The sequence below is a fragment of the Chelonoidis abingdonii genome, chromosome 25, assembly GCF_003597395.2.
Source record: "Chelonoidis abingdonii isolate Lonesome George chromosome 25, CheloAbing_2.0, whole genome shotgun sequence".
Taxonomy (NCBI): domain Eukaryota; kingdom Metazoa; phylum Chordata; order Testudines; family Testudinidae; genus Chelonoidis; species Chelonoidis abingdonii.
In genome coordinates this window covers 5164454-5178352 of record NC_133793.1, presented here as the reverse complement: position 1 = coordinate 5178352, position 13899 = coordinate 5164454, and the positions used below count along the sequence as shown (strand labels likewise).

Sequence of the window (13899 nt, the reverse complement as noted above, 5' to 3'; positions counted from 1 at the left end):
ATCTGGTGGCAGCGAGAATATCCAAGCTGGTAGTGAGCTTGGGGGAGTTTCAGGTAAGCCCCCAAACTTTGGACGCAAAAGTCCAGGTTTGGGACAGGACCAGATTGGTGGACACTAAAGTCCAGGTCTGGGACTGGACGGCTAGATTACCACACCTTTATATTCTGAGATTTGCTGCATAAACCTGAGAAGAATCTGAGAACAGAAAGTCCTTTAATTTAACAGCCCGCTCAGTTTGAGCAGGTTCTCATGAGTCCAGCAGAGGAATAGCCAAGAATGGTCGGAAAAGATGTTTCCAAAGCCTAGAGACACATTTCATCACCTAAAGTCTTATCAGGCCAGAGAGCAGCCGGACTGGGGGATTGAGAGATTGACTTGGTGATGAGGAGGAATGGGAGTGGAGCTTGAGTCGCTGGGGAAGCCAGGAGTGCATTACGCCATCCCGAGTCTGTTAGCTATTACATTAGCAGGTGCAAGTGTTTCTGTCTGATACATGTGACTAAGGGCAGTCTTGGACGCAGTGACCGCTACTCTTTATGAATCTGACCCAGAACCTTTCATCTGAGGATCTCAAAGCATTGAAAAAAGTTAATCAATTAAATCTCACAATGCTGTGAATAACCGACAGCAAGTTTTTGCCAGAAACACTGCCCCCAGGTGTTAATTCTGCAGGGAAAGAGTTAAAAGGGTTCTGGTGACTCAGTGATGCAGGTGACTTGTTAACCCATTTGGATGTAAGGTAACCTCATTCTCTGGGATGAGAGGATCTACGATGATGGCTGAGTGATACTGAGGGAGAAACCATATTAGCAACCAAGTCTAGAGAGAAAGCTTGAGTTAGTTTTGATGTACTCTTTTTCCTGTTTTCATTGTTAACAAAGGCGGCGGCAATCTTGGACTTTACACTCTACAAGCACTGGGTTGGTAAAGCAGTTTAGGGAAAGTGCCATAGAATTGCACCCAATTTACAGATGAGTAAAAGTGAGACACAGAGGCCTTATCTAAAGCACAACGTTTTGCACCCAGCAATGGTGCAGCTTAGAAATGCTAGCAATGGTGAGAGTGCTAGTTCAGACAGGATTTATAGCAGGTTTTCACAAGCAGGGTGGTATAAACACTATGCCCTAGACTAGCATTTACACTGTTGCTACTGCACACTGGAACGTTGCTGGAAAATGGGTACACATTCAGCAATACTAACTGACCTTTTCCAGGTCACCAAGTGACAGGTCAGTCTCATCACTGCAGCATAAGAGGCAAGAGTCCAGACTCCCAGGTCCTACTTACTAGACCACTTTCCTCCATTTTCCCTAAGAGGACATGGTACTGCTGTTACCAACTTAACACTACTACAAAGGTGACCAGCCAGTGCCATATTTAAGGTTCTCTGCTGGCATCTTCTGAAGCCAACCATAGCCCAAGGCCTCCGTTCAGCAAAGCACACTGCCCCATTTAAGCACACGCTTAAATCCGTCCCTAGCCTGCAAAGCACTTAAACGTGTGCTTATCTTTAAGCATGTGCTGTAGTCCAGTTGAAGTCAACGGAAATTAAATTTGTGCTTAAGTGCTTTGCTGAATACTGCAAATAGGACTTTAAATAGCCACCTACCAGAGAAACTTCCCAGCATGGTGACCGTATTATCCCCTCCATCAAACACTTCCAGGGAATCCCAGTTCTGCTCAGTGACAAAACTGATCACTTGAATCTGAAAGATTAAACAAAGAAAAGAATATCATTCATTCAGTACCTATGTTGTTAATAGGCAAAAATAATACCAACCACGGAGCCATTAATAAAGATAACAGTGTGTCCCGTGGTTTGATCTCACTAGGAACGGTCACTCTGCCCGTGATGATGCATTACTAAAGTTAACAGAATTATAGTCTCAGAATGTCACTGGTTGGGCTGAGTGAAATGATTACAGCAAAACTGGAAAGCATCAGTCCATATACTGGGCCTGATCATCAGCTGGTGCAACCTGGCACAGCTCCTTTGACTTCAGAAGCTGATTTGCACTAGCTGAGGATCTGGTCTTTTGCTTCAATTTGGCAAAATTCCTGCAGAGTTCAGTACGTTTTCACCCTAAAATATGATGTTTTCAGAAGGAAGATGCTCCCATGTACAGTAATGCCAATGTCCCGTGATCAGAAATCACAAGAATGGCGTGAAAACTCATGACACGATGATGATGATTTTTAATTGTGAGTTCATATTTTTCTTCAGTTTCTGAGCCTTTTGGGTGCACTCTAGCCTTGTTTACAAACTTTTCTCTACAACTAAAAGTGCTGGAAATTTACTTTAAAAATGAAAACTGAGATTCTTATGTAATCACATGACTCCAGGAGCAGGGGCTTCAAAAATCACTAAATAAATACAATTTCTACAGCTGCTGATACGGCATTTGCATTCTGAAATAGCTCCTATTCTTCGGCAAGAACACCTCCAGTGATTACCAGCAGACTTTTTTTTCTCTTGATGCCTTTTCAGACAGATTCTAATAGTATTTCTAGGGACAAGGAATTCAAAGTGCTGGAGAAACAAGTTGCTCTGTGCTTCTAGGTTGGCATTTTCAAGGCAGCCTAAGAGAGTTAGGGGCTCACCTCCCACTGAAAGTCAAAGGCAGTGGGGCACCCTTAGCATTCTTAGACAGTTCCCGGCACCTAAACCCATATTTAGGCTCGTATACAAGAGGTCTGGATTTGCAGAAGTGCTGAGTTGTGTGCCCACAATTGCCATTCAAATCTATGGGGGCTATGGTTGCTATAAGCCCCTGACAAAAATCAGACCATTTACCTAGGTGCCTAACTTGATGGAATTTTGTACCCACATTTGGGCATTTTGGTTGGCTGGATAGAATCTCTCTCATTTCCAGGGCTCTTGCATATACGTATTGCTGCTATTCGCTTGGATGATGTAAATACTTCTTACCAATCCCAATGCTTATGATCAGCAGAAGTCCCGTTAAATTCAATGAAATTACTCTTTTAAGCACTGAGCTCAGCAGGAGGCAATTTGCAGGACTAAGCACTTACAGGTACTTTTAGACACGACAAATCTTGATTTATATATAATCATACACGCTCCCAGACACCCCCCCCACCCCCACCCATCTGGAAATCCTATGAAAATATCCCCATTTCCTCTAAAATGCCTACATGCTGCATTTACAAATCCAGTTCAAATACCTGACTTCTTTTTGCCTGCTAATGCAAAGTTAAAAAAAAAAAAATCAAAGCATTATTTCTGGCATTTTAACCTGTTCTCCTGCTTGATTTACTCTGAATGATAAAATAACTCTGCAGCCTTATTTTTTTTAAACAAACCGAGTCTATCTAGCTGGAATACTAATGAGCCCTGTGGAGCCATTACCTATCCCACTGACAGAGTCAATACCTGTCAGCCTGCATAATTGCACCCCAATTATTACTTACATTTTTACAAAGGAAAGTGGGTTTCATTTGCTGTCTTAAAATTCCTTTATTTATGTTTATTAAGACAAACATTTTAAGGTTCTAATTCTAGACTGATGTGGATTCATGAGGGATCTGCATCTGTTTTCTGCCATGTATAGAAATTAATTCACAGGAAGGTTTGTTCCCAGAATGAATAATCCATGGCAGAAGTGCGAGCTGGTGCACTGATTACATAACCCCCCCCCCGCCGCTGACTCGTTGCTGCTAAGAAAGCTTTTGTTTCGCCTCCTCCTCTGATTTACAGTTGTTTAACCTTTAATTGTTGTACAGAACGGGGGTAAACTGATACTTAAATTAGTATCTAATAACTCTGAACATTTCACACACAAAAGGAGGTAATTGGGGGGATGGGGCACATGAGGTGCTCAGGGCTAAGTAGCTCTGGTTACACTGTGGTGCACCTCAGAGCAGAGAGCGCCTTGGGGTGCATAACTAGATGCTGGCTTTGCTTCTATGTGGGTCAAACAGAGTGATCGCTCTTGTTCTGCCTTTAGTGCATCACTTTTCTTGATGGCTCCCGGAGGCAGACTTCATGGTGATATGTTCCACCTGTCAAAGCCCAATGGCTCCTGCAAACTTTTCTTCAGCTGAGAAACTTCCAGCAGAGAAAAAGAATCAGAAATCAACATCAGCCTCCTCGGCACAAGGGGTCACGTCATCTGGATTCACATCTCTGCCCCTTGGTCTATGTGCGTCTTCAGAGGTAAAGCTGAAGGGGCTGTGGATCTATTCATCATGCATATCCCCACTCATACCATTAGCGCAATGCACTGTGGCCCCCTGTGAAGAGTGGCATGGGTAGAAGTGCTGCTCCAGGCTAACAGAGTTATTTCTTTAGCTCAAGTGGCAGAGGCCTGTGCTGAGGGGCCAAGGGCCAGTCCCTTGCTGATGACTCATAACTAGGGCCTCACCAAATTCATGGCCATGAAAATGCATCACGGACCGCAAAATCTGGTCTCCCTCCATGAAATCTGGTCTTTTGTGTGCTTTTATCCTATTCTATAGAGATTCCATGGGGGAGACTGGGGGGTCCTGGTATTTCCATAATTACTTCTGTGCTGCCTTCAGAGCTGGGCAGCCGGAAGGCAATAGCTGTTGGCCGCACACCCAGCTCTGAAGGCAGCACCACTGTCAGAAGCAGCGCAAAAGTAAGGGTAGCAGTACTGCAACTGCAACCACCCTACAATAACCTTGCGACCCTCCCACAACTCCTTTTTGGTCAGGACCCCTGCAATTACAACACTGTGAAATTTCAAATTTAAATAGCTGAAATCATGAAATTTATGATTTTTAAAAATCCTGTGACCGTGAAATTGACCAAAATGGACTGTGAATTGGGTAGGGCCCTACGCATCACCATGGTATTGGATGCCGAACTGCGCTGGTTAAGCTTTTGGAAATGATTGACTTGATGCTCACTTAGAGGCAAGATGATTTTTGTTTCTCATGTGCATAAACCCAAACTTATTTTTTTTCCTCTTTGCAGGTCACCTTTAGGGCTTGTCTACACAGGGACACTCAGGATAATTAATCCAAATTAAGGAAAGTGGTGAATTTAAAGTGGATTAGTTAAAGGGGGAGGGATAGCTCAGTGATTTGAGCATTGGCCTGCTAAACCCAGTGTTTTGAGTTTAATTCTTGAGGTGGCCACTTGAGGATCTTGGGCAAAAATCAGTACTTGGTCCTGCTAGTGAAGGCAGGGGGCTGGACTCAATGACCTTTCAGGGTCCCTTCTGGTTCTATGAGATAGGTACATCTCCATATATTTATAATTAAAGTCCAGTGTGGACATTTTGTATTCAGAATCAAATTGGCTTTGTTCAATTTAGGTGATCTTAATTCACTCTGGAAGTAAAGTAAACTGAATTAAGGCCACTTTAATTTTGAATAAGAGTGTCCACATGGGTTTAGAATCCTGTGGCACCTTATAGACAGATGTTTTGGAGCATGAGCTTTCATGGGTGAATACCCACTTTGTCAGATGCATGTAGTGGAAATTTCCAGGGGCAGGTATATATATGCAAGCAAGCTAGAGATAATGAGGTTAGTTCAATCAGGGAGGATGGGGCACAGAACCAGTTTCTCCTCCCTTGGTTTTCACATCTCAACTGCTAGAACAGGGCCTCATTCTCCCTGATTGAACTAACCTCATCCTCTCTAGCTTGCTTGCATATATATACCTGCCCCTGGAAATTTCCACTACATGCATCTGATGAAGTGGGTATTCACCCATGAAAGCTCATGCTCCAAAATGTGTGTTAGTCTATACAGTGCCACAGGATTCTCTGCTGCTTTTACAGATCCAGACTAACACGGTTACCCCTCTGATACTTGACACATGGGTTTGGTGAGGTTTAACTAATCCACTTTAACTTTCCTGAGTGCCCCCCTGTAGATAAACCCTTAGTGGAAAAAGGGCTTTTGGATTATTTCCTGATTTTCCTCATATTACTTTTTCTAGTTTTACCCACTATGGTTTGTGGGAGGGTTTATTAGATGCTTCATAATGATGGGGAGACGAAATCACGGGGAGAGCACTTATGAATGAAAGACACGTTTTTTCTTATCAGCCTACATTATTATTCACTTCCTTCCATACCCAGTGTAGGAATGTAAAAACAATGATTGCCTACACATGCTGAGAACATTCCCACTGACGCTTTGCATTAAAAGTGGTGGAATCTATTGATATCACTTTAAAAAACATCAGTGAATTAATTATCACCTCTTGAGAATGTGAGTCCCAAACATTTTGCAAAATGTATCGACTGTTTACATGTTTAAACGGAGCCTCCGGCAATTTGATTGTATTAATGGCTAACATTTCAGATGAGTGGGAAGGAATCTGTGATGCATTTTGCACCTTTGCAAAACATTCTGTTAATTGGACTTAAAATACAAAACAAGAGCAGGAATTTGCAGTCTGGGAGTAGTGACAGCCTCTTTAGAAGCCACAGGGTACTTATCCCCTCCATTCCCCCTGTTAACAAACTGTCACAGATGTGACAGGCCGTGGTCAGGCAAGATACTAATCTCAGTGACATGACTGTAAATCTGAAGTAACTCCACTGAAGTCTATGGAATCATTTCAGATTTACACTGGTGTCCTAGAGATCAGAATGCAGCCTGGTTGCTTCGTGTCAGACGCAGATCTGCAGCACATAGGGACAGGGTAATGAAAGTAAGACATAAGGATATTTACTGTGTGTGCCAACAGCTATGATTGTTGCAGAGAGAGGGGGAAAAAACTCTATTAACCTAACTCCTGATAAAAAAATAAGAGCATTTAATAAACAAAACCCTGCAGATAAAATGGTATAAAGAAGAAGAGAGAAGCCTAGCAATTATCAGACTTGTGCAAAGAATGAACCCTATTAAATGAATCCATCTTATCGGCATCAATTGATGCCAGCATAACATGTAGCTAGATACCTTCCTGTGAGGATGGGAACTTTATCTAAAGGACTGGTCTCTGTGATGTGTTTTGAATGAATTTAATTCTCAGCCTCAACCTTCTACAGGGTTTCTGTAGAGGACTGATAAGTGCCAGAGAAACCAAAACACAGGGCTTCACTACGTGGAGAAACTGACTACTAGAACTACAGTGGTAGAATTATACTGCTATAGCTATGCCGGTACAGACCCTGTGCGGATAATCTAAACCAGACTAAAAATGATTTATTTTGATATAGTTTATATGACTTAAACCTGCATCATTACACACCATGCGGCTGCTCCAGGCAACATAAGCTATATCAACAAAGACTCACTTTTATTCCAGAATAGAGCATCTACACTGAGAGTTATACTAGCATAGCTATAGCGCTTTAATTATTCCTCTGTAGTTCTGCCAGCCAGCTTCCCCATGTAGTAATCCTCCCACTGAAATCTCATCCACCTTGCCAGCCTCGGTGAAAATGAATGTCTGATTCCAGAAAAGAATTACGCATTCCACTGATCTCCTACCTCTGAGTAGCAGCGACATAATGGTACTGGACCTCTACAAGTGCACTAGATATAGTATGTTCCTTCTCTCAACATCACGCTGCAGTGACAGCTGTTTAATATGGTACCTGTATTCCTGCCCCTTCAGGGACGGTTATCTTCCACACACAATTGAGGCTATTCAGGTAGGGCTCAGGGAAGCCAGGGGAAAGGACAGTGCCTTTACGCTCGGTCAAGTTTCCACCACAAGGCACTGAAAAAAAAGCAAAAGCAAATGAGAACTTGAATGTGGAAGAGCTCAGCTTTAATACCAACACTTCACTGGGTATGGGCAGAAAAGTACCTGAGACTGGTTGATTACTTAAGAAAGTGATTTGTGAATAAAACCATCTGTGTTGCAACTTTGTTCCTGACAGCACAGCACCCAGCACAACGGGAACCTGATTTTGGCCCCAAATTGGGGGTTGGCGGGGATGGGGAAGGAGTACACCACATTTCAGCAATCCAGATCAGTGCGGAAACCATGATCTTTTGGTGTAAGTTAGAGCAGCCTTCAGGTGGTCTAATTTACAGCATGGCCTGTTTCAGCCACCAGCATTGTGAAGGGTGGTAAGAAAGGTGGCATAATCCCATTTATACCCTCCCATTTAGGCCAGCTTTGCTGGGCACTACCCTGGCACATCTGGCAAGCAGGAGCAAAGACCTTAGTAGAGAATGATACCCTCTCTAAAGGTCATAGTAATCATCCCATAGAATTCAATATTCTATTAAAAAAAACCCTAGAAAAAGAGGATGGTTTTCCATGACTTTCTATAGGGCTTTCCCACAAGGAATACAAAGAGCTAGGCATGCAGAGAAACTTGCTTTCCTTTTAATCCCCCACAGAACCAGGTTTACAAACCAAGACAGGTAGGCACGGAGACATTCCACTGAGCTAATGCTCCCGGCATAGTCAGGCATTCAATACTCCGGGAGCCCTGGAGGGCATATCCAGCACTGCACTCGAAACGGACAATGGCCCCGACAGCGAAATCACTGCCAATCCTCCTCCCGTAGCGGGGCTCCGGCACGGAGCTGCACTGTGTGTCACTGGTGCGAGGAACCGCTTTGAACACAGAGGGAGAAGCTGTTAGTGTGATGTTAGCAGACCAGAAGCCAGCAGGTGCCAAGGACCTGAGGCTCTCTGAACACAGATTAATGCTTAGCTGGAAAACAGTTTGGTTCGCCTGTGGATTAGTACGGTGAAAACAGATATTAGTGTTATAAGAATGTGTTTAGACTTCATGGCATGCTTGTAGGACACTGCCTGTATTAGTCTTGCTTATAATATCTGTATCCCATGCTATAAGGTAATTCTCAAGTGTTCGCTCTATAACTAAAATGTTTGTTCTGAAACTATGTAATTCATCAAACAGGAGGTGGGGGAAAGCTTCACCTAATGCAAAATGTCGGATTTCTACAGAAGGTGTTATCACCTGGCTATTAGGAAGGACTACTGAATCCAAATGGGCCACTGTGGAACAGAAACTTTGTCAATTTCTCCCCCCCACCCCCCACCCATGAAGAGGTTAGGTGCAGAAGTGCTCATCTCATCAGCTTGGACTCCAAGACCAGAAGGAATTAGGGTGTTTTTATGATGTTTGGACTCTAACGGACAAAGATTTCTAAACATAAGCAAGAGATCCCCAGGATTAACCTGGGTTAGCCCTAATGGACATATAGAACTGGCATATTTCAGCAGCTCTTTCACCATCTGAAACCTAAGACAGAAACTCATTTGCGTGTGCACATTTATCTGTTTTAACCTCTTAAATAACTCATTTCTTTTTCCTACTTAACAAATCTTTAGTTAGTTACAGGATTGGCTACAAGCGTTGTCTTTGGTGTGAGATCAAAGGTGCAAATTGACCTGGGGTAAGTGACTGCTCCTTTGGGATTGGGAGTAACCTCAATATTTTCTCTCTTTGGGTAAAATGACCACCTGTCACAGAGTCAAGCTTGCCTGGGTGGCAAGATAGATCGGAATGCCCAAGAGGACTGTTCGTGACTCCATGTTAAGGCTGTGTAGGACCTGAGGAATTTACCACTTGTTACTTGGTTGGTGAAATCGAATTACAGAACTCACAACCAGTTTGGGCTTCTGTCCTACCTCTTAACAGTTTGCCCGAGGGGTATTCTTGCTTGTGAGCCATTCCAGACAGCATGACAGTTAGATCAAGACAGGGTTGCAAAACAAAAATGTATGTTACGCTGAACATCAGGCAAAGATTTTGCCCCAGGATTATAGGTTCTGACTTTAAAGGGTACATACTGAGTATGCACAGTTAGGCTGTAGGCTGTTTAGGGCAGAGGCTGTCTTTTTGGCTACGTCTTCACTGCACAGGTAACCCAAGTGTTTGGCACTCAGATCTGAGCATCTGGATTAGTTTAGCCTGAGTGGAAGCATCCCCACTGCAAAGCCCTACTGTGCTCTGATGGTTTGTGCATTCACCCACCTGTGTGTCTGTAGGCAAATCTAATGGCTCTTTGTGCTAACATGCTTGGGAGACCCAGGTTCACTTCTCTGTGCTGCCACAGACTTCCTGTGTGACCTTGGGAGAGTCCCTTAGTTTCTCAGTGCTTCAGTACCCATCTGTGAAATGGGGATCATAGCACTGCCCGAGCTCACAGGAGTGTTGTGAGAATAAAATATAGGAATGGTTGTGAAGTGCTTTGAGATCTACTGATGAAAAGTGCTATATAAAAAAGCTTGGTATTATCATTATTATTAGAGACACACAGAAAGAATCATTCAGTTCACACAAATCATGAGACCTTGCACACAATCTTTCTTTAATTAGCACTTAACATGTTCGCAGTGATGTATGGACACCATCAGCTAAAGATTTGGACTTTTTTAAAAAATGAATTAACAGTAGTTCCTGGTACAACACTGGCTCCTGGGTCCCCCTGAAAAATTTTGGGGGGTTTGCAATCACCTTTTCCTATTAGTTCAAGGTGGTTTTTCTCTCCTGTGTGAAAGACCCATACAAACAACAGAGGAAAGAGGCTATAGCGCGTGCAACTGATGATGAAAAGTGCCGTCACATCCACACGTGAATACTTTAACCTCTTTGTTGTCACCATCTCAGGTGTTCTTGTGCTGATGTGTTTCCCCTCACAACACCTCTGCGAGGCAGGGCAGTATTGTTACCTCTGTTTTACAAATGGGAAAACCAAGGCACAAAGAGTTTATAGGCTGAGTTTTTCAAAGTGCTCAAGCGAACAGGGCTCCCAACTTGATTAGGCTCCCTGGCAAATTCCACCCTAAGTGACCTGTTCATAGCCACCCTGAGCTAGCAGTGGAGCTGGGATTGGAACCGAGAGGAAACTGACTTGATTCTTTCAGGCTGCTAGGAGTCTCATTGTAATGGATTGTAACAATGGAATGTGTTATTGAAACTTTTTAAAAGAATACTTGTCAACAGAGCGAGGGAGAGAAAAGACAGTTGGGCCCACCCAGGGACTGCCCTTATTTCTGTAAGTGCCTGAGCTCCTGCCACTTAGCGGATGATCCTCCTGTGAGCTGTATGGTATGGGATATAGCTGAGCTTCGGAGAGAGCGAAGGGGTGAGAGACTGACTCTCAGACCTTTGTGTGAGTGGGCAATTTCTCCCAGTGGGAATAAAGAAGTCAAAACACTGATTATTCCTGAATAAGATATCACTGAATTTTCATCTCTCAGTGGCACTGAGATTTATTAGCACTTCAGGTGGGAATTGCTGGGAAGAGCGGGAAAAACAAAGATTACAAACACATTAGTGACTTGCTTTTGTTGATTTTAATTCGGTCCAGAGAGATGCATGTCCGTGCACTGTGTGTTTTGTTTTACTCAGGATGCCTTGCACACCCTCCCTCTAACAGATTTCAAATAGGCATCCCCACCTACACATACACAACTACCAGGAAATGGGGAAGCAAGAACTGACTTTGATGCCCATCCGTGTTTTTGAAAAAAAAGGGTCCACTGGCTAGCACGTTCTGCTCTGACGGGAACAGAGATTCCTATGAATCTGAACTGCGGCTCAATAGGGTGAATGGGATGAATCATTTTTGCATTAGACAGACAACCAACCATGTGCTTGGCCTCTCTCCAAGCTACCAAAACAATTGAACCTGTGTGCCTGACTCCACTGATCTCCTGCCCTCAAATCCACTGAAACAAGAGCGATCAAAGATGCTCAGGACTTTGCAAGATCAGGTTGAAATCTGAGCCACCTATTTGGAAAAAAAAAGTGCTTGTCAATGTCAGTGAGATATTTACTCACCATGGACGTATCTCTGGACCACAACTGCACCTACCTTGGTAGGCAAAATGAAATCCTTTGGCAGTTGCTTGACCCTTGGCACTGAACTTAATGAGGATTTGATTGGTGGTGGCTAAGGGCAATGATTCACCTAGACAGGGAGAGAGGGAAACAGACGACAGGCGAACACATATTACAGCATCATCCAAGGAACTGGTTTACTGAGACCTTTCTGCTAAGACCTTCTCAATGTGGGAAACTTCTACGGTACAGGTTTTCTGAAGCTGACATGGAGGAGTCTTCCTTACACACAGAGCAATTTTTAACTGTACCAAGGGATCAGTGAGAATCTATCTGTAGAAGCACATGGCTCCGCACAGCTGGGGGTTGCCTATGGTGGGGTTTTTTTTTCAGGAAGAAAAAATGCAATCGCGGCTGCAATTTTTTTTAAAAATATTAATTTTCTTTTTTTAAAGAACCAAACTCAAATTTTGGAGGGAAAAAAAATGGTAGGGTGCACACCTTACAAAAACATTGTCCTGAGAAGTCTAGTCCCTGGTGACGATTTTCAGAAGTGATCAGCAATGAGGACAAGTTCTCAGTGTGTTTTGAAAATCAGGCCCCTCTAAGGTGTTTCAAGTTGGGCTTCCCCAAAATGAAGCACCTCATATCAATGGTCAGTCTTGGCCTAGACTTATATCACCCACTAATGGGGATCTCACACCACACACACGACAAGGAAACAAGTTCCTTAAGTACAGCATTGGGAAGCTAAAGCCAAACAAGGGATGGGTGGGTCCTGAAAATGAAAGGAAGGCAATGTTCAGTTGGAAGATAACATCAGCTATGAGGGGAGAGACATTGCAATCACTTTCTGCAGGGAAATGTGATTTTGTGTTGGCTGAGAATTGAATCGGCCTCCAGCATCACTTCAGGAAACCAGGAAGATGGTCTAAGTTACAGCAGCCATGCCGGAGCTGCCCATGAAGAGCTCAGCAATCTAGAACTGCTCAGAATCTACCATCATGGTCTGCATTATGGCCTCTTTCTCCCTTGATCTTGCCACCCCGTTTTGAAAGGGCTTATAAGGGCCCGAGTACAGGGCAGCCTATGCCTCATTCATACAATGCCTGCACAGGAGGAATTCTCCCCTGGCTGGCTAAAGGGCTTTCACAGCCCCTCCATGCCACTGCACTGGAGTACACAGTGCGTAACAGAAGGAATTAATCCCTCTCTGTTTCTAAATAACCATTTCCCAGCATGCCACATTTGGCACTTCTCTATTGCCAGGGCCAGCTCCAGCTTTTCTGCCGCTCCAAGCGGCAAAAAAACAAAAAAAAGAGACAACTGGTGGCACTTCGGCGGCAGCTCAACCGCACCACTTCTGCGGCAGTTCAGCAGCGGGTCCTCCCTCTCTTCGTCTTCGGCGGCAATTCGGCAGCAGCTCAAAGAGGAAGAGAGGGAATGAGGGACCCGCCGCCGAATTTCTGCCAAAGACCCAGATGCGCCGCCTCGATACCAGACGAAGTGCCGCCCCTTTGAATTGGCCGTCCCAAGCACCTGCTTGCTAAGCTGGTGCCTGAAGCTGGCCCTGACACTGCAGCTGGAACTGAGCCTCCCAGGCCAGGTTCACAGTCAAGCTGGCACGAGTCTGTGTAACTGAGCTGGAAGAATCACTCCCAGCTGCAGCATAGACATACTCGCTGGGCCTTGCCCAACTTACCCCAACCGGCTAGCAGTGCTGCCCTATTCGCCATAGCCCGGGCTCGTTGCTTGTCACTGATCAGTCAGTGCGATGACATTTTGAGAGGCAAGGCCCCATCGATCATTACAGGGCGTTCCGTCTCTGCCAGCACCGGTGACTGATCCTTACCTGTGTGAGAGCCGGAGAGCGAGCTGAGGAGCCGGGAGTGTTGGTTGGGTCCATCGTGAACTTCTATGACATCATTGAGCGCTGTCTGGAAGAAGGCGAACTGCCCAAAAACCACTGTGAATGGAGAGAATGGAACCAATAAGGGCAAGAGACAGGGAACACACTGCAATTCAGCTAAAGCCAACCTGCAACGCTGAGATGCTTCAGCTTCAGGTACCTCCAGCCTGTCTTGAGAACCCAGAGACAAGTGCTCGATTGTCAGCCCCTCAGATGGAAATCCCTTATTTATCCGTAAAGCAGGTACAACATGAGCAGCAGCAA

At 44.4% G+C, this 13899-nt stretch overlaps 1 protein-coding gene across 2 annotated transcripts in view; it reads right to left on the bottom strand.

Annotated features, from left to right (window-relative positions):
• CSMD2 (CUB and Sushi multiple domains 2) overlaps positions 1–13899 on the bottom strand; it is a 562181-nt gene that overhangs the window by 124524 nt on the left and 423758 nt on the right. For both annotated transcript variants that reach the window (XM_032802693.2, XM_032802696.2), the window contains 5 exons: positions 13579–13692; positions 11761–11856; positions 8321–8524; positions 7548–7672; positions 1610–1706 (listed from right to left, as the gene is read on the bottom strand). In XM_032802693.2, the coding sequence (XP_032658584.1) occupies positions 1610–1706; positions 7548–7672; positions 8321–8524; positions 11761–11856; positions 13579–13692 (636 nt within the window). The remainder of the gene's footprint in view (positions 1–1609; positions 1707–7547; positions 7673–8320; positions 8525–11760; positions 11857–13578; positions 13693–13899) is intronic.